This window comes from Nerophis lumbriciformis, linkage group LG11 (assembly GCF_033978685.3).
Source record: "Nerophis lumbriciformis linkage group LG11, RoL_Nlum_v2.1, whole genome shotgun sequence".
NCBI lineage: Eukaryota > Metazoa > Chordata > Actinopteri > Syngnathiformes > Syngnathidae > Nerophis > Nerophis lumbriciformis.
In genome coordinates this window covers 17,670,828-17,695,827 of record NC_084558.2, presented here as the reverse complement: position 1 = coordinate 17,695,827, position 25,000 = coordinate 17,670,828, and the positions used below count along the sequence as shown (strand labels likewise).

Below are 25,000 nucleotides of genomic sequence, written 5' to 3'. Positions count from 1 at the left end.
ATACACGGCTCGAGATTTGCCAGTAGCTGACTGCTAGCATGTAAACATTTTTCAAAGGCATTATGTAAACTTTTTAATGGATAAATTGTTGTGCACTATGTAGGGGATATTTCTGTATCCTTTGGAATCTAGTGACCTACATTGCTAAGTAGTAGTAATAACGTGCCCATCAATGACTATAAGGAACAATGTGCACCTGTGGAGGAATGATGTCGAAGAGATCCCCTGCTAGCGCGTATTCCTGAGCGAACACATAGTATTCGTCCGTCTCGAAGGCGATGCCAAACATGTTGATGATAAAAGGGCAAGGAGACAGGTAGAGCGAGATGCTGTACTCCCGCAGAAACGACTTCAGTTTGGTCGTCTTCTTCTTCAAGAACTTCAGTGCCATTTTTGTACCTTTTGACAGGAAAGCAGGAAAAAAAAAAAAACATTTTTAGATTCTGTGCATACTTCTTTAAAGGCGAACTGCGCTTTTTGTCCAACATTCACAATCCTTATGTGAGACAAGAACACATGTTTTTCTCTTCTCTGTGCATTCTAAATTGTGAAAAAAACTGCTAGCAAGAGGCAGCTAACAATGCAGGTGATGGGAGTCATATGTTCCGCCTATAAAACCCTCTCACTTTCAAAAACCGACAACAACGTTCCATTTACCTGCCGTGACCTGTATAGTGACCAAATAGCGACATTGTTATTGTAAGAGCTAAGGCTGAGGAACTACTTTTCTGTCCTTGTAACACAGTGCCTTGCTCACAGACACTCACACGGCTCCTCCAGACACTAGCGAGAGGTTAGCTAGCTACCGAGCTGCTGCTGCTGAATCTCCTCCTAGCTTGTAAAAACTCATGCTAGGTTATAAATCATGCCTCACACGTTTACATATAAGGTTGTGGCCATAAGCCAAAAAGTTGGGCAACTTCAAAATAAACTTAGACTTGAAGACATCGCTAGCAATATCTTTGTTTCATCCCAGCATTTCTACCTGACGAGTGAAGATTATGCTAAATGGAGTGCACAAGTCTTGTGCTGAAAGATACAACCATCCCATCAGTCGGCATCCCAGTGAGTGACTTTTATTGTGTTCATATTTCTTGTTTGGCACTAAGCACAAGTGCTACATGATGGTTTAGTGTTTCACTATAGCTAGATCTAAAACTTGTAGCTTATTCTCTGCATATTTAGGCTAATAATACTAGGTTCTTAATCATCATTTGTCCCAAAAGTAGTCGTCGTTGGCTTTGACGAAGTCTGCCATGATTAGTGGTAGTTGTTGTTGACGGAATTTGTGATCAATGCTATGCACTCTGTGAAATTAATGCAGTCAGGAAAGGAGTTGTGGTAATGTTTAAAATGAGCAAAATACTGTAAATATTACATGTAATCACAAATGTCCCTGTTACTCCATTACATATGTACTTACAGCATGTACAGTATACAAAACGTTGTTGGAGGTTTAAAGGGTCTTATAGGCAAAATAAGTCAATGACCATTACCTACATTGTTAGCTGCCTCTTACTAACTGTTGAAGAACGCACAAAATAGAAAGACGTGTTACATAAGGATTGTGACTGATGGGCAAATTTGATGGATACTGTCCTGCATCACTGACACAGGTACAATTTGCCTACACTCATAAAAAATATAGGCCTGTCTCTGCAGGTGAGCAAAGAAACTATCTGAAGAAATGTGGTATTTCCATTACACAGGTGCGCCTAAAAAGTGTCTTTCAACGATAGACGTGTTTATGCCGGCTCCTCACCTCTGATCTTGTGGATGACCAGGTCCACCTTGCCATAGGTGCCCTTGCCCAACTCCCTAATCACTTCGTAGTACTTATTGATCTCCACCTTCTCCAGGTTCTGGGCTGTGATCAGCTGGAGCTCGTCCAGAATGTCCATGTGGGCTTGCGACGTCAGCGGAGATGAACTCATGGCTCTGTCAGAGGATGGAGCGAGAGGACAAACCGAGGAACAGGTGCCAAGGCAGGCCAAGCAGCAACTAACACGACGTTACTGGAGAGACAATAAAAACAAGTTTGTGTTATTAATCAATGATTATATTCGTGATGTTGTATTTTGTATTTTTGGCCAGAGTGTATTGCCAAGCATTATACGTTGCCAAGTACCGATAGATATATACTTTTTTGCATGATGAGTAGAAGTTTTAGGCCACGGGGCAATTCCACAGGGCGACATTTTCTAGGGGTGCCACCGCAAGAATGAAGGGAGTAAAATCATATTTACTTACTCCCAGTTTGTACTCTACCTGCTGGGCACTCTGTCAGTACACAAGTACATCAGAATGCCTTTAAGGTAGGAATGGGCGATATATCGAATATACTCGATATATCGCGGGTTTGTCTCTGTGCGATATAGAAAATGACTATATCGTGATATTCGAGTATATGTTCTCACGCAGTTGCTTTTAGCTGCGGGCATTACGCTATAGGCCAGGGGTGTCAAACTCAAATACAGAGTGGGCCAAAATTTAAAACTCAACAAAGCCGTGGGCCAAGGTTGAACAAATTAACCTTTTAATAGGGACTCAAACAAGTTTTGCATTGAATATTGAACAAGCAAGGCTTATATAACTTTATAGTGACATGCAAAATCGAGTTTCAAATAATAATAATAATAATAATTAAAAAATATCAATGGCATATCAAATACAATTTAAATAAATGATGAGTAGCTGGCTGCGTCGTTCGCCGTCGTCGAGGGTTCAGTGAGTCACAGAATGCGCCAGTTCCACTCATACCGGCATGGTCGCGGCGGAGCTCAACTGAACTGAGAAAGGAACGAATCAGTTCATTAAGTGATTCGGTCCAGTACGTTCACTCAAAAGATTCGTTCTTTCGAACCAATCGTTCGCGAACGACACAACATTACTGAAAAGCAGACGTGACGATTTTTGGGAGTGGCGCTGAAGTTTGGAAGACTCCCGGGAGGGTTGGCAAGTATTAGAATTAGCGGTGAATGCGGTGTTACCGCGGCACGGCCGCAATACATAATCGGCGGGCCAGCTTTAGTGTTAATTTGATATCGCCTCAAGGGCCAAGTGAAATTACACGGCGGGCCAAATTTGACCCACGGGCCAGAGTTTGACACTCATGCTATAGGCTCTTCTCACTATTTCTTGTCTCTGCTTCTCACAGACATAAAACAAGCGCACCTTCTTACATACGTCACATACTGTCGCGCGTGCAACGTCATACGTCCTCGCCGAGCAGAGAGGTAGCAGCATGGGTAACGTTAGCTGTGATGCTAGCGGAGCGGTGCGGGTGGTAATACGAGAGAAAGAATGTGCGAATCTGGTAACAAATAAAGGAAGAATTAATTCCAAGTAAAACAGCACGGGGTGCATCGTCTGGCGGTGGTTTGGCTTCAAGCGGAAAGATGTTGAACAGACAACCGTAATATGTCAAGCATGCGGCAAAAGCGTTACTACAAAAAGTAGCAGCTCCACTAATGTAGCCTCATTTGAAAAGTCACCCGCTAGAGAATGAAGAGTGCTTGAAACTCCCCGCATGTCAACGTCTCTGTTCGGTGCCACACCCACAAAATGCCCAAGCAACCATTTCCAGATCAACACCGTATGAAAAAAAATAGTCAACAACAGAAGGAGATAACGTCCGCAGTAACCTACCACATAGCGAAGGACGTACACAATTTATTATGAAGCTAATTTTTATTTGACAGTTTTTGAAATATCTTGTGTGACATCATGCACAAAAGTGCACTTTATTTGTTTTAAACTATTGTAGTGGCGTTCTGTACAAAAAGTGCACTTTAATTTAGTGTTGTTTTGATATGTCATCTTAGAGACATCATGCACAAAAGCGCACTAATAGCCTGTTTTAAAATGTTTCTGACAATCTTGCACTTTCTGTTTTGGAAATGACATGAATGTTTGTGCCACTGCTTAATAACATCTTAGCCCCTCTAACTTTTAATTAGGGATCAGGATTGACTGCACCTGCCCGTTTTTCTTTGAGAGCGTAAAAAAGACAACAAAAAAGTCCAAAGAAGTATGTATGGAAATAATCAATCAATCAATGTTTATTTATATAGCCCTAAATCACAAGTGTCTCAAAGGGCTGCACAAGCCACAACGACATCCTCGGTACATAGCCCACATAAGGGCAAGGAAAAACTCACCCCAGTGGGACGTCGATGCACACAACAGAACGGAAAACAACACAAAGGCACATTATTGCATAATCATTCCACCATAAAAATAATGGATTGATTGCTTTGTTTTAGAAGTCCCACTGTGTTGTACAATTCTGCTGGTATTGAATGTCAGCCATTGCCAGCAAGCCTATGACTGTTACTACAAACACAAATCACTTTAAAAATGCCACTGAATTCACAAATTGCCTGACGGTGATTCTATACATGCATGTGGAGAAAAGGCACACACACACACACACACACACACAAACACACACACATGTATTGCATAACCTGAGGCACCAGAGAGCAGCTTCTCTCTAAATAGGCGCTCAATATTCACACTGCATGCACATGATTCATCAGCACACATCGCCTGTCCTTCTACACACACATTTGACAGTGGACTAGTCTCTCCTGTAACATTTTCTGACACAGATGGAACAGCTGCAAAGTAAGCACACTAAGGTAACAACTAAAAAAAAATGCGCGCGCACACACACACACACACACACATACACACACAGCATACTAGCATACAAGTACCTTGTCATCCCCTTTCAAAGGCGTCTGTGTTCCGCTGTGGGCGTGTGATCTTGTAATGTCAAGTGCAAAGGAAGAGCACATGACACCAGAAGGTACCGAGGAAAGAGTTTGTTTGGGTGATAAATGACCACGCAGGGAGAATATCTCTTTCTCTCTGTTTCTTTCGCCTAAATAAAAGTGTGCAATAAATGCACACATTCACTGAAGGGAAGGCAGGGAGTTGTAAAAAAAAAGAAAAAAAGGGAGAGGCCATTTGTTTCTGTCCGGGATTAGAAGTGCTTACTGTAGCACTGCAAGATGCATGCTGCAGCACCATGTGTGCCAGCGTGTGTGTGCATGTGTGTGTGTGTGTGTGTGTGTGTGTGTGTGTGTGTGTGTGTGTGTGTGTGTGTGTGTGCGTGTGTGTGTGTGTGTGTGTGTGTGTGTGTGTGTGTGCGTGCGACTACTTATTTTGAGTGAGCCACTAATGCAGGGTAATTCAAGTTTAATTGGCCATTCTGCCAAACTTTATTTCAAAATCAAATGTTTTATCAAACAAACTTTGGTGTTAAAAGTAGCTGTAAGGAATAATAGAGACCCTTTTTTCTTGTCAAAAGTTTAAACAATGTGCACTAAATACATCCATCCATCCATCCATTTCTACCGCTTATTCCCTTCGCGGTCGCGGGGGGCGCTGGAGCCTATCTCAGCTACAATCGGGCGGAAGGTGATTACACCCTGGACAAGTCGCCACCTCATCGCAGGGCCAACACAGATAGACAACATTCACACTCACATTCACACACTAGGGCCAATTTAGTGTTGCCAATCAACCTATCCCCAGGTGCATGTCTTTGGCGGTGGGACGAAGCCGGAGTACCCGGAGGGAACCCACGCAGTCACGGGGAGAACATGCAAACTCCACACAGAAAGATCCCGAGTCTGGGATTGAACCCAAGAATACTCAGGACCTTCGTATTGTGAGGCAGACGCACTAACCAAATAAAGTTAAAGTTAAAGTACCAATGATTGTCACACACACACTAGGTGTGGTGAAATTGGTCCTCTGCATTTAAACCAATCCCCTTGTTCACCCACTGGGAGGTGAGGGGAGCAGTGGGCAGCAGCGGTGCCGCACCCGGGAATCATTTTTGGTGATTTAACCCCCAATTCCAACCCTTGATGCTGAGTGCCAAGCAGGGAGGTAATGGGTCCCATTTTTATAGTCTTTGGTATGACTCGGCCGGGGTTTGAACTCACAACCTACCGATCTCAGGGCGGACACTCTAACCACTAGGCCACTGAGTAGATATATACCGTAACACTCATATCCATATTTCAGGGCTAGTCAACACCAGACCGGCCCTCCAGTTCAAAACAAAACATTTTGCAGCAAATTCCTAAAACCCTAGAATGCTCCTGTTGTATGAAGGAACTTGGAACACTGTAAACACATTGGCAGATCCTTGTATGACATTCTACCTTGCTAGCAAACATAGAACACTTGGTCTAAACTTGTAATTTACATAACTGAGGCATTCCTCAAAGCACTCATTTAAGTCATCTACGTTTGTACTTTTTTGGCAGTTACAAATGTTGTCCGTAATGTGATTTATGGAACTAAGGTGTGGCTGTAGCTTGTTAACTTCAGATGCAGTCAAGTGAGGAGTCACAACCTTATGCTTTTTGAAACTGAACATACTGAGGATGAACTGCTGCTTATAGAAGCTAGCATGAAGGAAGAGTGAGACGTTGGAGCAGACGGAAGCTGAGAGAGTGAGAGTGACAAGTCTATAAATGTGGAACATGGAGCCAAGCTATTTCAACATAAATAGAGTGCTTACCCAAACTAAACCGGAAAAAACTTCCCCGGCCAGCTGGACCAAACGCACAACTATCCATCTAGTAAGTCACATTTTAAATATTGATCATGGTACACACAGCACAACAGGCTTGTTATTACAACTACAGTACATACACTGTCTGGCTAGATGTGTACAAACAAAACATGAAATGTTGGCTAATACTTTACAGATACTGTAATACGATTGTTCATGTTGCTCAGTCAGTATATGTTCTATCGCATTGTGTTGTGCTGTACAAACTCAAACGCGTTTTGTGTTGACGTAGAAGCTAGCTTATCTCTTGCCGTAGTTAGCTTTTACAGCTAATATCGAAGCACGCCAATGTGTTACTACAATAGAAAAAGAGTTCCTCAGTGTTCGCTCTTACAATAACATTGTTGCTACAGCTTTGTTATTATACAGGTTACGGAACGTAAATGAAGTATTATTGGCGGTTTTTGAATGCATTTTTAAAGTGATTTAGAGGAAGAATTAATTGCTCCCATTACCAGCAATGCTAGCCACTGAGAACAAACCAATTTTTACAAGTTAGAATGAAAAAAACCCTTTGTCTTCTTGTCTCTCATAGTGATTGTGAACGATAGGCAAAATAAAAAAGGGCAGTTCCCCTTTAAAAACACTAGAGCGCTGTCATAGAGTTGATCTTTCACTAGCTATTTTTGCAAAAAGTCCTTAAAAACAGCAGAACGTTCCTGTAACTGACAAAATAAATAAACCAAAATCAAATGTCTACTGTGTTGGTTCTCCAGAATATACAAAATGTGACTAATAGTGAAGGTGGTAGTTCTGGCCAATTTTCTAGAATGTGGACCCCCAAAACAATTTAGTTGAACATCCCTGCCATATTTAAACAGCCAGTCAACTTTCAACCATTGCTTCTGACTTAAAGATGTTTTTCTCGTTAATGGGGCTATTTTTGACTCTAGCGTGAAAGATCGAGATAAGGATGTCCGAGTCAAAGCTGAGTCACTATAAATAAAAATAAACAATTTTTTTCACATGAATAAGTTGGAAATGTGACCCAAACATCACATGCTTTCCGTGTTACTCAAATCAAAGTTGAACTTTGCCAATTGCGTATTGTTGATCATAAAATACATTCCTGATGGTGAATACCGTAATTCTATCCTGTAGAATTCCCTCCAGTGGAATAAATGCATTTTCCATGTCGTTTGTCAATTCTGTGGTACCTTTCCGAAAACGTACGTTGCACTTTTCGTAGATATAATTTTTTTACTGAAAAATGTTGCCGTATGTTGGTTTTTTTATGCTGTCTTGGTTACGGTATGCAAGCTTTGCACGAAAGGGACTCCACTCGCCATAGTATAATTTTGCAGAATTGGTAGTCCAAACAAAGAGTCCCATGCGTTAGTGACTTTTACAGTTGGACAGATTCTGTCCATAATTGTCTTTCTAATATGTGTGTTGGTGGTCTATTTGTTCATAGAAGACACAGAACGATGAACAACTCCATTACTGTCTGCTTTCTTTATGTCGGTCAATCAAGCTCGGTGCTCCCTGTGTTGTTCACATGATGAGGCATTGAAGCGCACTGCCTAACTTTTAACAACAACAAAGCAACAAAGATGCAACAAAGGTATCAAAATATGTTACCGTTTGTTTTTAAAGTTAAAGTTAAAGTACCAATGATTGTCACACACACACTAGGTGTGGCGAAATTATTCTCTGCATTTGACCCATCACCCTTGATCACCCCCTGGGAGGTGAGGGAAGCAGTGGGCAGCAGCGGTGGCCGCGCCCGGGAATCATTTTTGGTGATTTAACCCCCAATTCCAACCCTTGATACTGAGTGCCAAGCAGGGAGGTAATGGGTCCCATTTTTATAGTCTTTGGTATGACTCGGCCGGGGTTTGAACCCACAACCTACCGATCTCAGGGCGGACACTCTAACCACTAGGCCACTGAGTAGGTATCCAGTAGTACCAACAGAATTGGACTGGTACCTGTAAAAGTACCGGCTCGGTACCCATCCCTAGCAACATAATTGAATTCGAGAAAGAACAATCGCCTCCTTAATTATCATCTTTGCCAACAACAGTCAATGAATGTAAAAGTGATTAGTAAAATTGGATTTGTCATTTATATGTATTTTTTGCATTGTATTCTATGTGTAAAACTACAAGCAATCACTATAAAATGTGTTTTGTGTTGTGTGTGTGGGAGGCACCTTTTAAAACCAATTACTGTACGGTACAAAACCTGATTTACAACTGTATTAGTGTACCGTATATGTTAGTATTTCCTTGTAATATTTTAGTATTTCCCAACTGGTATACACATTTTAGACTAAGCTACAATATGTAGACTTAAGTTTTGGGACAGCTGGGAAGATACAGTATTGACCCAAATAGTATTAGTAGTAGTAATAGTAACAATTTTAACATGTAACATGACTTTTAAAAATTTAAATAAAATGTTTAGATAAGAAATAGGGCAGCACGGTGGAAGAGGGGTTAGTACGTCTGCCTCACAATACGAAGGTCCTGAGTAGTCGTGAGTTCAATCCCGGCCTCGGGATCTTTCTGTGTGGAGTTTGCATGTTCTCCCCGTGACTGCGTGGGTTCCCCCCGGGTACTCCGGCTTCCTCCCACCTCCAAAGACATGCACCTGGGGATAGGTTGATTGGCAACACTAAATTGGCCCTAGTGTGTGAATGTGAGTGTGAATGTTGTCTGTCGATCTGTGTTGGCCCTGCGATGAGGTGGCGACTTGTCCAGGGTGTACCCCGCCTTCCGCCCAATTGTAGCTGAGTTAGGCTCCAGCGCCCCCCGCGACCCCGAAGGGAATAAGCGGTAGAAAATGGATGGATGGGTTTAGATAAGAAATATTGTATAAAACAATACACAAATATGTGGTACTAACAACGACAGTAGTTTTATGAAGTAATGTAATAATACTGTACAGTATTTTACCTTGGAGAGTAGACTTCTACAGTATACCCTTCCATGCTTCTCCGTCAAACACACCATCAGCAGCTTATCCCGATAAATCAATTTCCGGTTCCGGTTCACCGTGCGTGACTGCTCGCTGACTGCTCGCTGTTTCGAAAAAGCTAAGTATCGTTCTATTTGTGTGCTTTTAATTGTTCTGCAGCTTTCTTTATTACTTTCTTAACAAATTTGGTAGTACTATTTAACTTGCAAATCACCCGATCTCTGTCTCACCACCCCTCCCGCAGCTAGCTAGCAGCTAGCTGCTAAGCTAACAAAGCTAGCGCGGAGAAAGGCGGCGCCGGTCGTCCGTCGGAAGGAAGCGGCTCCCCGCACACCGTGACCACGACTTCTCGGAAGACAGCAGGAACTTCACTCGGTGACAGAAAACACCGTGAGTATGGCTTCCTGCGCGTCTTGCACCTTACTCACGGAGAGGCTGGCTCTGCTAGAGGGCCGTGTCCGCCAGTTAGAGCAGAGTAATCTCGTAACTTTAGATGTTGCGGACACATCTGCTAGCGTTAGCTGTAGCGAGCTAACTAGCCCAGCCTGTAGTAGTCCTAAGCAGCCTACAAGCTACGGTGTACCGGTTGAGACGCATAATAGATTTAGCTCTTTAGCTAGTCCTACACCCCAGTCTACCGGGCACCACACCTTAGTCATAGGGGACTCCATCACCCGAAACATAAAGCTTAGCAAACCAGCCAGAATTAAGTGTATCCCTGGGGCTAGAGCACCTGACATTGAGGCTAATCTTAGGGAGTTAACTCGCAACAGGCCTAGTAAACACGTACGACAGGCTAATCGCACCACTAGTTATGCGAATATAGTTGTACACGTTGGCTCCAATGACACTAGAATGAGACAGTCAGAGATTACAAAGAGAAACATAGCCAGGACTTGTGATCTCACTAGAAAGATGTCCAGGCATCGAGTAATTGTCTCTGGCCCCCTGCCTGCGAGAGGCAATGATGAGAGATATAGCAGATTAGTCTCGCTTAACAAGTGGCTGGCTAGCTTCTGTAGACAACAGGGACTAACGTTTATTGATAATTGGCCCTCTTTCTGGGGCAAACCAGGCTTGCTGATGAGAGACGGCCTTCACCCTAACCAGGAAGGCGCCATCATCCTGACTAAAAACATAGACTACTGTTTAGGTCACATTTGACTAACTACACTAGAGCAAGCCCGGTCACAGGCAATTACATAGTCTGCTAGTCCGGGTGAGGAGTCAGTTAAGCTAGAACTAGCCAGCGCCAGGCTGGATAATTCCTGTACGCATAGCAATTCTCTTAGAATAAGACACAACTCACATAATGTGTTTTCTGTTGTGAATGTGTTAGAGGTAGATATGCATTCTACTGAGGTGGCAAATCATGATGCGTTCAGTCTATCGCAGCATCAAGCAAACAATCTGAAAATTCCCGTCGTATCAATTCCTAGATATGGTCGAAACTATTTAAAGTGCACTACGTATAATAAATGCAACATTATTAATATTGCTACTACGGATAATTTAAACAAAAACTCGTCAAAACAGCCCAATACTTATAATATGGGCTTTTTAAACATAAGATCATTGTCTCCCAAAACGTTATTAGTTAATGAGGTCATTAGAGACAACAATCTTAACGTCATTGGTCTTAGCGAAACCTGGCTCAAACCAGACGATTTTTTTGCGCCTAATGAGGCATCTCCTCCTAACTATACGAATGCGCATATTGCCCGTCCCCTCAAAAGGGGTGGGGGGGTCGCACTAATATACAATGAAAACTTTAACCTTACCCCTAACCTAAATAATAAATACAAATCGTTTGAGGTGCTTACTATGAGGTTTGTCGCACCGCTGCCTCTCGATATGGCTGTTATCTACCGCCCCCCTGATCTAGTGACGCACGCAGACAATATAATCATAATGGGGGACTTTAATATCCATATGAATACCCCATCGGACCCTCAGTGCGTGGCGCTCCAGACTATAATTGATAGCTGTGGTCTTACACAAATAATAAATGAACCTACGCATCGCAACGGTAATACAATAGATCTAGTGCTGGTCAGGGGTGTCACCACCTCCAAAGTTATGGTACTCCCATATACTAAAGTAATGTCCGATCATTACCTTATAAAACTTGAAGTTCTGACTCATTGTCAACAAACTAATAATAATAATAACTGCTATAGCAGCCGCAACATTAATGCTGCCACAACGATGACTCTTGCTGACCTACTGCCTTCGGTAATGGCACCATTCCCAAATTATGTCGGCTCTATTGATAACCTAACAACTTTGACAATGCCCTGCGCGAAACCATTGATAGCATAGCACCGCTAAAACAAAAAAGGGCCCCTAAAACGCGCACCCCATGGTTTACAGAAGAAACCAGAGCTCATAAATTATCATGTAGAAAGTTGGAACGCAAATGGCGCACGACCAAGCTTGAGGTTTTCCATCAAGCATGGAGTGATAGTTTAATATCGTATAAACGCATGCTTACCTTAGCTAAAGCTAAATATTACTCAAATCTCATCCGCCTCAACAAAAACGACCCTAAATTTTTGTTTAGTACAGTAGCATCGCTAACCCAACAAGGGACTCCTCCCAATAGCTCCACCCACTCGGCAGATGACTTTATGAATTTCTTTAATAAGAAAATTGAACTCATTAGAAAGGAGATTAAAGACAACGCATCCCAGCTACAACTGGGTTCTATTAACACAGATACAACTGTATCTACGACGGATACTGCAATACAAAATAGTCTCTCTCTTTTTGATGAAATAACATTAGAGGAACTATTACGGCGTGTAAGTGGGATAAAACAAACAACATGTTTACTTGACCCACTTCCTGGGAAACTTATCAAGGAGCTTTTTGTATTATTAGGTCCATCAGTGCTAAATATTATAAACTTATCACTTTCCTCTGGCACTGTTCCCCTAGCATTCAAGAAAGCGGTTATTCATCCTCTGCTCAAAAGACCTAACCTTGATCCTGACCTCATGGTAAACTACCGACCGGTGTCCCACCTTCCCTTTATTTCGAAAATCCTCAAAAAAATTGTCGCACAGCAGCTAAATGAACACTTAGTGTCTAACAATCTCTGTGAACCTTTTCAATCCGGTTTCAGGGCAAATCACTCTACGGAGACAGCCCTCGCAAAAATGACTAATGATCTACTGCTAACGATGGATTCTGATGCGTCATCTATGTTGCTGCTTCTTGATCTTAGCGCTGCTTTCGATACCGTCGATCATAATATTTTATTAGAGCGTATCAAAACACGTATTGGTATATCAGACTTAGCTTTGTCGTGGTTTAACTCTTATCTTACTGACAGGATGCAGTGCGTCTCCCATAATAATGTGACCTCAGACTATGTTAAGGTAACGTGCGGAGTTCCTCAGGGTTCGGTTCTTGGCCCTGCACTCTTTAGCAGTGTTGGGACTAACGCGTTACAAAGTAACGCGTTACTGTAACGCCGTTAGTTTCGGCGGTAACTAGTAATCTAACGCGTTATTTTTTTTAATTCAGTAATTTAGTTACCGTTACTACATGATGCGTTACTGCGTTATTTTACGTTACTTTTGATGTAGTATCGGCTAGAAACAGAAGCGCTGCGGTGTCGTTCTTCTGAATCTTCCTCTGTCACAAGCCGGAGAGAAGAAAAGAGGCGCGGTCTATGTGTGTGTGTGTGTGGGTGTGGGGAGGGGATGAGGCACACAACTGATCCGCGGTTTGATATATGAAACAAAAAAAAAGTTGTTGGCACGTTCAGTCCACACACAGCGTGGTCATGGCGAGCGGAGTAACGGAGGAGCTTGAACGCCCCCGCCATTGAATCGGTGTGTTTATAAGTGCAGACTCGGTTGTGCAAAACGAGGGTTTTAAACACATGCTGAACGTGCTTGAACCACGTTACGACATCCCGTCGCGCACCCACTTCAGCAATAAGATTGTGCCAGATCTTTATGAGCAGGAGAAGAAAAAAGTTGTGGATGAACTATCCCGAGCATCATCTGTTGCGCTCATGACAGACGGGTGGACGTCCAGCGGAACTATAAGCGCTCACTTCATCACAGCAGACTGGGAGATGAGAAGACACGCCCCCTCTACGAGAGTCACCTTGCGCAGGTACTGACACAAGCAGTGGAGGAATGGAAGATAAAGATATCCCAGTCACACGTGATAATGCCAAAAATCAAATAATTACAGAGAATGAGGCAGGACTGGGACCACAGATAGGTGCTTTGCACATGTAGTGAATTTGGCATCACAGAAGGGAATCTCAGTCAATAGGATGGAGCGCCTCTTTGGGAGGATCAGGAAGGTTTCTTACTTCCACCCAAGCACAACAGCTGCTCATGTGCTTAAGACAAAGCAAGAAATGCTAAAGCTGCCTGCTCATACATGATGTCCCAACGAGGTGGAACTCCACTTATGATATGTTGGAGCAGCAGGCAGCTATATACTCTGCATTGACCCACAACACCCTGAAGACAAATGTCACCCTGTCTGATGATGATGTGAGAGTGGCAGGTGAGGTCCTCCAGGTGCTTAAACCCCTCAAAAGTGTTCCATCTCTACTGAGCACTGAAACTTCACCATCTGTGTCAATGATCCTGCCACTGAAAACAAGTATTCTACAATCCATGGCTCCAAGTGTGGAAGACAGCAGCATCACTCCAGATGTCAGGCTTTATGTTTCAAGGAAGATGATGTGCCTTCTTATGTTGCACTTTAACTTGTTTTTTATTCATGGTCATTGGTCCAAGTTTAAAGAAAGGAGGAATGCCTTTTTATGTTGCACTGTTTTTCATTAATTATGTTAAAAGGAAAATAAAAATGTATGTCAAGTTGATCAACAGATTGTATTATTCTCCAGTGCAATAACAGTACTGAAATGAAGGCAAAAAGGGCATTAATGGGAGCTTTAAAAAAAAAAAGAAGAAAAAAAGAAGTAACTAAATAGTTACTTTTCACAGTAACGCATTACTTTTTGGTGTAAGTAACTGAGTTAGTAACTGAGTTACTTTTGGAATAAAGTAACTAGTAACTGTAACTAGTTACTGGTTTTCAGTAACTAACCCAACACTGCTCTTTAGTATGTACATGCTGCCGCTAGGCGACATCATACGCAAATACGGTGTTAGTTTTCATTGTTATGCTGATGACACCCAACTCTACATGCCCCTAAAGCTGACCAACACGCCGGATTGTAGTCAGCTGGAGGCGTGTCTTAATGAAATTAAACAATGGATGTCCGCTAACTTCTTGCAACTCAACGCCAAGAAAACGGAAATGCTGATTATCAGTCCTGCTAAACACCGACATTTATTTAATAATACCACCTTAACATTTGACAACCAAACAATTACACAAGGCGAATCAGTAAATAATCTGGGTATTATCTTCGACCCAACTCTCTCCTTTGAGTCACACATTAAGAGTGTTACTAAAACGGCCTTCTTTCATCTCCGTAATATCGCTAAAATTCGTTCTATTTTATCCACTAGCGACGCTGAGATCATTATTCATGCATTCGTTACGTCTCGTCTCGACTACTGTAACGTATTATTTTCGGGTCTCCCTATGTCTAGCATTAAAAGATTACAATTGGTACAAAATGCGGCTGCTAGACTTTTGACAAGAACAAGAAAGTTTGATCATATTACGCCTATACTGGCTCACCTGCACTGGCTTCCTGTGCACTTAAGATGTGACTTTAAGGTTTTACTACTTACGTATAAAGTACTACACGGGCTAGCTCCGTCCTATCTTGTCGATTGTATTGTACCATATGTCCCGGCAAGAAATCTGCGTTCAAAGAACTCCGGCTTATTAGTGATTCCCAGAGCCCAAAAAAAGTCTGCGGGCTATAGAGCGTTTTCTATTCGGGCTCCAGTACTATGGAATGCCCTCCCGGTAACAATTAGAGATGCTACCTCAGTAGAAGCATTTAAGTCCCATCTTAAAACTCATTTGTATACTCTAGCCTTTAAATAGACCCCCCTTTAGACCAGTTGATCTGCCGTTTCTTTTCTTTTCTCCTCTGCTCCCCTCTTCCTTGTGGAGGGCGGGGGGCACAGGTCCGGTGGCCATGGATGAAGTGCTGGCTGTCCAGAGTCGGGACCGCTCGCCTGTGCATCGGCTGGGAACATCTCTGCGCTGCTGACCCGTCTCCGCTTGGGATGGTGTCCTGCTGGCCCCACTATGGACTGGACTCTTACTATTATGTTGGATCCACTATGGACTAGACTCTCACAATATTATGTCAGACCCACTCGACATTCATTGCATTCGGTCTCCCCTAGAGGGGGGGGGGGGGGTTACCCACATATGCGGTCCTCTCCAAGGTTTCTCATAGTCATTCACATCGACGTCCCACTGGGGTGAGTTTTTCCTTGCCCTTATGTGGGCTTTGTACCGAGGATGTCGTTGTGGCTTGTGCAGCCCTTTGAGACACTTGTGATTTAGGGCTATATAAATAAACATTGATTGATTGATTGATATCCATATTTTCATGGATAAATGTCTGCTGTTTAGATATTATTTTAACATTCTTTAAGACTCATTCTGATTTAGAATGTTGCAGAGTAGTAGTGATGAACTCGAATTGCTGTGACATTTGCTATGCGTCCGAATGTCGGTGATGCTTGTAACTCCTACTTTTATTGCAACTTTAAAACATAACATTTAGCCGAGAGACCGCGCTTATCTCAAAACACTTTTAAGTTGAGGTACAACTGTAATTCTATTCCCCACAGTAAGGCAATCGCATGAATGGTTGTGTCTTAGTTTTTAGGTTGAATGTGTTTGATTACGCATCCCTGGCTAGGAATCAAACCCACAGTCCCTGCCAAGAAAAGCAGAAATATGTATTATTAAACCTCGGGAGATCTCGCAGTGATAGTAATATTACAGATGTAATTACTCTGAAGGTCAATGAAGGCACCTTAGGTATGACTAAGGATGTACAGTATATCGTTAGGATTTTATCAATATCATTATATTATAATATTGATATTTCTTATCGTACTTTTATAGGTACCTTATTTACAGTAAATAAAGATGTGGGAAAAAATGCATTTTTATTGCCATTTTTAATAGTACAAGAGGTTGTACACCACCAACATCATGTAACATCTCACAGCAGGGAAGTGTTTTATCAACATCTGCGTTTTATGTCTTAAACAAGTCAACTCTGTACAGAGCAAGATGCAATGCAGTTGTTATGTCATTTTCTCGCAAAGACAATACAGATCCATCACTCTGTTTCTATTCTTTACAATTACACTCAGCTGGAAATAATATTAATGGAGTCTTTTTATTGTGACCACAGTCCTTTTACATGATACCTCATATCAAATGTACTGTAAATCAATATAATCAATCAGCATGGTAGCCGGGTGTGCCTTTTGTAACAACAGGAATTGTTTTTTTGTGTTTATGGTGCACACGGACATGTTTAAGCGACGGACCGGCAGCTTAGGGTTATTGCTAGGAATTCTGGGCCTCCCGAAATAATATCCGTGCAGGCCCCTCCCCATTTGTTGCCACCTTTGATTCTCAGGTTTTTTTTAGTGTTCTTGATGGTGTCTGGTGTAATACACCCAATTTGTTTTCTTTTTTACGATTAACCACTCAACAAATGAGAGCATTAATATGTAAATTATGCATTATTAGCTGTCTTATTCTCATTTCACTGATTTGCAACATGTTATTGCCCCTCTGATTGCAAATGCATTTTCAATTACCACTCAATAAATAGGTATAGTGGATATTTTATTGTTTTTAACAATCAAGCGTTAATATGACAAGTGTCCTGGTTCAAGATAGTCCACAGGCATTTAATTTAAATGTGCAAGTAACACAAAGAGCACATGTCATACAAATATCAAAACAACAAGAAGCCTCATCTAATCTCAATTGAAGTTCAATTTGAATTATAAAAATGTAGCATATAGTTTGCTTTTATATAATTAAAAAAGCCATGGTGTTGATTAATGTCTTAGTCACTGCAAATTGACTAAAACAGCCTAGCAGTGGCTACATCACTCACTCACAATCAAAATCATCATTGGAAAGCTGGGAGTGAGCGTGTGCTGGGGGGTCAAACTCAGATGAAGCAGCCACTGCTGATTCTGGTGCAGCAGAGCATAAAGTTTTATTGTTCGGTTTTAAACGTTAAATGTTATTTTTCATGGAAAACTGATGCAAAACAAATTTATTCTTGGACAAAATCTAAATGGGTTTCTTAGTACACCTAAGCTCTAGATCAGGGTGCCAAAAAATTTGTAAAAATGTGTCAATGGTCCATGGGCCAAAGAGCGATTTTTACCATACAACAGCACTACGAGTGAGGAATTTAGTCTCATACTGCCATATATAAATGTAAGGTACAATAGTAGAGATTGTCAGGTGCAATTGACGGTAACTAGTTAGCCTGTAAAAAAAAAATCTATAGATTTTACAGTAGAAAACTGCCAGCTCAGTCACCAGAATTGTATCGTAACATTTACTTGGTTTTTACATCAAATTACAGTAAATCAAAAAACTATAACACTGTTGTTTTTATGTTAAAATTCTTGTGACTGAGCTGCCAATATTTGGCCGTAAAATCTACGGCAAATTTTTTTTGTTTAGTTTTTTTTTTACAGTGCATTACTGTATATTAAAAAAACAGTACAACTTATATTTTTTTATAATGAAATTTTAGTTTTTCAGCTACAAGTTTTTTTTACAGAAAAATCTACGATACAATTTTGAAAGATTTTTCAATTTACAGTAATGCATTGCAAAAAACACTGTTATTTTTACTGCAAAATTCTGGTGACAGAGCTGCTACTCTTTTTTACTGTTATATCTACGTCCATTGTTTTTACAGCGCATTATTGTAAATAGAAAAATTGTACCACTGATGAGTTTACGGTATATTTCGGCTAGTGCACAGCCAGGGTTTTACCGTGAAATCTACCGTCTTTTTTACAATGTAGACTTGCGGACATGCCATCAATGATTGTGCAGCTTGAAAGAGGTCAGTATGAATGTGTACTAAATTCGGTAGCCACCCTTTGGCAGGCCAGACGAAACGATACTATGGTCTAAGGATGTCCCGATCCAGGTTTTTGCACTTCCGATCCGATACCGATATTGTTTTTGCATTTCCGATCCGATACCGATACTGACCGATACTGGCCTATCCGAGCATGTATTAAAGTTTAAAGTTATTTAGCCTACTTAGTTGTCAGAATCATGTTGAAAAGGGTTTTAGTACTCTTGATAACAACTAGCCAGCTGAATTAGGGGAGTTTGAATAATACACAATGGTTGGTAACAAGAAACTGACCTGTTTATTCAAGGATAAACATAAAATAGACAAAATTATACATGACAAACAGAAATGGCATCATTGAACTAGGGCTGGGCGATATGGCCTTTTTTTAATATTGCTATATTTTAAGGCCATATTGCGATACACAATATATATCTCGATATTTTGCCTTATAATCACATCAGTATGATGATTCTATGTGTTTTGATTGATTGATTGAGACTTTTCTTAGTAGGTTGCACAGTGAAGTACATATTCTGTACAATTGACCACTAAATGGTAACACCCTAATAAGTTTTTCAACTTGTTTAAGTCGGGGTCTACTTATATTGATTCATGATACAGATATATACTATCATCATAATACAGTCATCACACAAGATAATCACATTGAATTATTTACATTATTTATAATCCAGGGTGTGGAGGTGGGCGCCGGATGTAAGTGTCAAAAAGACAGCCAAAAGAGTTTGATATGAGAATAAATCTAAAGTTAAAATATAGGGTAGAAATGCACCCATTTGCAGGAAATGTAGTTTTGATTTTCAAAATTTTCTTTCAAGGCTTGCATGTCTACATTAAAACATTCTTCTTCATACTGCATTAATATATGCTACTTTTAAACTTTCATGCAGAGAAGGAAATCACAACTAAAAGAATCACACATTTTTTCATACGGTGTTGATGTGGAAATTTTTTCCTCAGCATTTTGATGGTGTGGGCGTGTGGCACCGAATGGAGATAAGCGTCTCGACAGACGTCACAATATTTGAACAATGATGACGAAAACTGTTTTCTCTGTCGTGTCGGTGTGTTGAAAATTGTTATGCGCTTATTTTTTTATTAGATTTTGTGCGTGGCATAGATTTGCTATGCGCAGAGGACGCTTAAACAGTGCGCAATTGCACAGGCGGGCACCTTAGAGGGAGCGTTGCTCGCACGACTGCGCTAGCATCACAGCTAACGTAAGCCATGCTGCTACCTCTCTGCTCGGGGAGGACGTATACGTATGTGACGTATGACGTGACAGTATGTGACGTGTGTCGTGACAGTATGTGACGTGTGTAAGAAGGTGCGCTGCTGTCTGTGAGAGGGAGACACAGGAAAGAGTGAGAAGAGCCTGTCGTGTAATGCCAGCAGCTAAAAGCAACTGCGTGAGAATTCACAGACCTGTGGATGTGTTGAAGGTGTGCTGGAAAATGCGGAACGGAAAATACGGAGCAGCAGAAAAGTGGAATGTATTATTTAAATCGGTGCGTTGGAAAACACGGACCGGAGTTTTTTTTTAAACTGGATCTGGATCGGCATTTTCCCATGCCTTGCCGATACGCAATTTTTGGCAAATATCGGCAGCCGATCCGATCCAAATATCGGAATGGGACATCCCTACTATGGTCCAAATTTGGGCATCCCTGCTCTAGATGGACAGCTTCACTTTCCCAGACAAAAATATTTGTAAATCATTCAAAAGTCAGTGTAAACTGTCTGTTTTACTTTGTTGTTGTCAGCTATTATAGTGTATTTTATTCTATATTGCCATGAAAACAAATAACAACAACAAATCTTTGAACATTTAACTTTTATTTATTTAGGCTAGTCAAATGTCCCACTAATAACATATTTTATGAGACCACACTGAACACAACATGATTACGTAGCTTACATTCAAAACGAGTAATTATGAGCATCTGATGAAGGACGTTATTCAGTTACTCAGTAATCATCAATTAATAACAATAATGTTTAAGAATTATTTTGATTCCACGCTAACACGGCGAGATGGGGTGACGTCAGACGGCAACGAAAGACCTGTCGGCAGATGCGATCTTGCTTCAAAGCAACTTTATGGATTATTATACTATAATCCACTTTTTGAGTGGATTAATATTGGCCTGTGGATTCTTGGATACGAGGAGGACGGCTGATGAAGCTGCAATCGTGAGTAAAGAGCGTTCACTTCAAAGTGACACTAACTCTCATTAGTGTGCGTGACTTTGAGAGACTTTTGTGGAAATATTTATGTGTTATGAACTTTTGTGTGGTGTTGCTTCCTTATTTGTGATTATTCTCGATCCCCGCTTCCGCCATCCTAGTCACTGCCGTTGTGTCCTTGGGCAAGACACTTTACCCACTTGCTCCCAGTGCCACCCACACTGGTTTAAATGTAACTTAGATATTGGGTTTCACTATGTAAAAGCGCTTTGAGTCACAAGAGAAAAGCGCTATATAAATATAATTCACTTCACTTCACTTATTCCAGGCTGAGACAGCTGGCGCGTCATAATTACGACAGTCAGCTGGATAAAAAAAATACCGATAGCCGTATCATTTGTCCAGGATCTTAATGATCCTCCCGGGCGGACACAATGAGGAACCGATACCAAAAAATACCAGTACTCTTTATTAGGGATGGGTACCGAATCCAGTACTGTTTTTGGCACTGACCGAATCCCGCCGGTCCTGCCAGGCACAGATTCACGTAAAATCCAATGGTGCCATGTTGCGCTACCTGTAGTGACAAATGATGATAATGACAACCGCAAGAACACTCCTGACGGTTAGTATTATCGTTTTAAATTGAAACGTGATCAATAACTGCACTTTTATAAACTCACAGGCTGACTGGTGCTAGATTGCTAGCTTAAACGCTGACATGAAAACATAAGAAACAACATAACCTAATCTAAACTTATATAAACACATTGCTGTTTGGACAAATAAGCTTTTCAATTGTGCACATTGAACCTACAAGCTGTGCTGTCAGGGCACAGAATGATCGATCAAAGAAATACGAGACTGAGACTGCGTTCAAGAACCGCTGAAAAGAGTAGGACAACCACAGAGTACAATGACCGCCAGAAGTGATAAATAATAATAACAGATTTGTATTTGTTACACAGTTTCCATTTAAATAAATCTTAAAGTGCTAAAGTACAAACCAATATTAAAACAATAAAAGTTTAGCCATTAAGACACATCAAATACTAAGACTAAAACACTATCAGTGAGGCATAAGAATCACAAAACATGCAAAATAGTGGCTTTTCTAACAGTGTTTCTATTTATCTGAGTTATTTTAAAAATCTAAAGATTTCAGCGCATGTTCAACAATACTGTGATTACAATAACGTGATAATTTTGGTCACCATAACCGTGATATAAAATGCTCATATCGTCACTTCCCTAGCACCAACACTTGGCCGTCACTCCAGCAGCACTGAGAGCGGACTAAGCCACGTTGCCTGTAAGTAATGTTGCAATTTTCAAAGCCAACAAAGAAATTGACTGAGAAACGTAATAATGAAACAAGAGATACAGCAACTGGACAGCAGTTATCAAAATCAGCTCATGTTTAAATGTTACAATAAAAAAAACAGATTGTATTCTTAAAAACAAATAATGTTGATTAAGACACACAAAACTAACAGAAATTGGTTCAAATGTGAAAAGGTACCCATCCCTACTCTGTATGCATCCGTATAGGTATGACTTGATGTGTGATTGGTGGAAACCGAGGGTGTGTGTGCTGCATTAGGTGCACATGGATAGTGCTTCACAACGACTGTCTGACTTTTTTATTTGAAAAGATATATGTATATTATATATCATTCCTATATATGGAAACACTGGTGTCTGTGCCTTTTATAGAATGTGTGGACGCATTTTTAAAGTATATATATATATATCCATCCATCCATCCATTTTCTACCGCTTATTCCCTTTGGGGTCGCGGGGGGCGCTGGAGCCTATCTCAGCTACAATCGGGCGGAAGGCGGGGTACACCCTGGACAAGTCGCCACCTCATCGCAGGGCCAACACAGATAGACAGACAACATTCACACTCACATCCACACACTAGGGCCAATTTAGTGTTGATATATATATTAATTTTTTTATTGCTGCTTTTATTTATTTATTAGATGCCTTTTACTGAATATGCACAAGCACCGTTTTTAATATTATGTAATAATGCCTTTTATACTGTATTTTGTTTGTTCTATGTACTGTATGTGATTGTATGTCTACTTGGACGTTGGAGTCTGCAATGAAGCTTGATTGATTGATTGGTATATATATACATACAAATTTTTTTTTTTTTTCATAAAAAAATAATAATTCAGAATGAATAATATGCCCATATGACAAGTTTCTTTTTTTTATTAAATTGCTTAAAAGTCAAACAAATACATGTGTTTATTAAATTGTATTCATAAAAACATGTTATGATTTAAAAATTAAATGCAAAATAAATGAATTGATTAAATGAATTTATTTAAAGAAACATGTAAATTACTTTTTAAAAATAAATAACAAACTACACCCAATGATGACATTTACATGTATTTATTCAATGAATGTGTAATATTTTTCTTTTAATAAAGCATAAAGGCAAAGTAAATAAAAACCAACATATACTGGACCATATAATACAAAATTGCATGGATTTAGTCAATTAAATATATATGTTTTCCAATTAAATAAAGTTAAATAATTGCACACATTGACTATATGACAATAGTTTATATTTGTTGATGACATTTCTTTAAAATAGGGACGGCGTGGCGCAGTGGAAGAGTGGCCGTGCGCAACCCAAGGGTCCCTGGCTCAATCCACACCTAGTACCAACCTCGTCATGTCCGTTGTGTCCTGAGCAAGACACTTCACCCTTGCTCCTGATGGGTGCTGGTTAGCGCCTTGCATGGCAGCTCCCTCCATCAGTGTGTGAATGTGTGTGTGAATGGGTAAATGTGGAAGTAGTGTCAAAGCGCTTTGAGTACCTTGAAGGTAGAAAAGCGCTATACAAGTACAACCCATTTATCATTTATCATTTATTTATAAAATAAAACTATTACATATATTTATTAAATTACATGTATTAAAAAATATTCATGAGAATCAGCACCTCCTAGTCCGAGTCCATGGTTCTCGCCCGGAAAAGGGTCGAGTGCCATCTCCGGGTTGGGGAGGAGACCCTGCCCCAAGTGGAGGAGTTCAAGTACCTCGGAGTCTTGTTCACGAGTGAGGGAAGAGTGGATCGTGAGATCGACAGGCGGATCGGTGCGGCATCTTCAGTAATGCGGACGCTGTATCGAACCGTTGTGGTGAAGAAGGAGCTGAGCCGGAAGGCAAAGCTCTCAATTTACCGGTCGATCTACGTTCCCATCCTCACCTATGGTCATGAGCTTTGGGTTATGACCGAAGATCACGGGTACAAGCGGCAAAAATGAGTTTCCTCCGCCGGGTGGCGGGGCTCTCCCTTAGAGATAGGGTGAGAAGCTCTGCCATCCGGGGGGAGCTCAAAGTAAAGCCGCTGCTCCTCCACTTCGAGAGGAGCCAGATGAGGTGGTTCGGGCATCTGGTCAGGATGCCACCCGAACGCCTCCCTAGGGAGGTGTTTAGGGCACGTCCGACTGGTAGGAGGCCACGGGGAAGACCCAAGACACGTTGGAAAGACTATGTCTCCCGGCTGGCCTGGGAACGCCTCGGGATCCCCCAGGAAGAGCTGGACGAAGTGGCTGGGGAGAGGGAAGTCTGGGCTTCCCTGCTTAGGCTGCTGCCCCCGCGACCCGACCTCGGATAAGCGGAAGAAGATGGATGGATGGATGGATGGATGGAAAGAATATTCCTAATTAAACTTGAATTCTAAATAAATAATGTAATTAAATGAGAATAGTTGTATATTTTTAATAAAATTATTAATTTATAATTATATATAATTATAAATTAATATAATTTAATTATATTATTTTTTTAAATCCATATAATGACACTGACATGATTTGATTCAATTGCATGTATATTTTTTTATATTAAAAATAATGTCAATATAAAAATTACCATATGACAATACTGTATTGTCTTTTTTTTTTTCATACAAGGAAATTGCTTTAAAAACGTCAGAAACAAACTGGAATCTATAAAAATTAGGTCATTCAATTAAATGCATGATGCAACTAGATTTTTTTTTTTTTTAAACAAAAACTTGAATGCAAACCAGTAGGAGTTTTATTATTTGATATCTTAAAATATTTTTCAGTTAAAAAAGAAGAAGCAAAGGTGGTACAAAAAGAACACTGGCATGTAAAAATGAAAAAATAAAATAAACTGCCACCACTGGAAAAAATAAAATAAAATACATATTTTAAGTG

General features: G+C 40.8%; 1 protein-coding gene across 1 annotated transcript in view; it reads right to left on the bottom strand.

Annotated features, from left to right (window-relative positions):
- bsk146 (brain specific kinase 146) overlaps positions 1-25,000 on the bottom strand; it is a 41,150-nt gene that overhangs the window by 15,503 nt on the left and 647 nt on the right. Inside the window, exons 2-3 of the mRNA XM_061967177.1 lie at positions 1,763-2,015; positions 197-399 (exon numbers count right to left, since the gene is read on the bottom strand). Of these exons, the coding sequence (XP_061823161.1) occupies positions 197-399; positions 1,763-1,934 (375 nt within the window). The 5' untranslated portion in view covers positions 1,935-2,015. The remainder of the gene's footprint in view (positions 1-196; positions 400-1,762; positions 2,016-25,000) is intronic.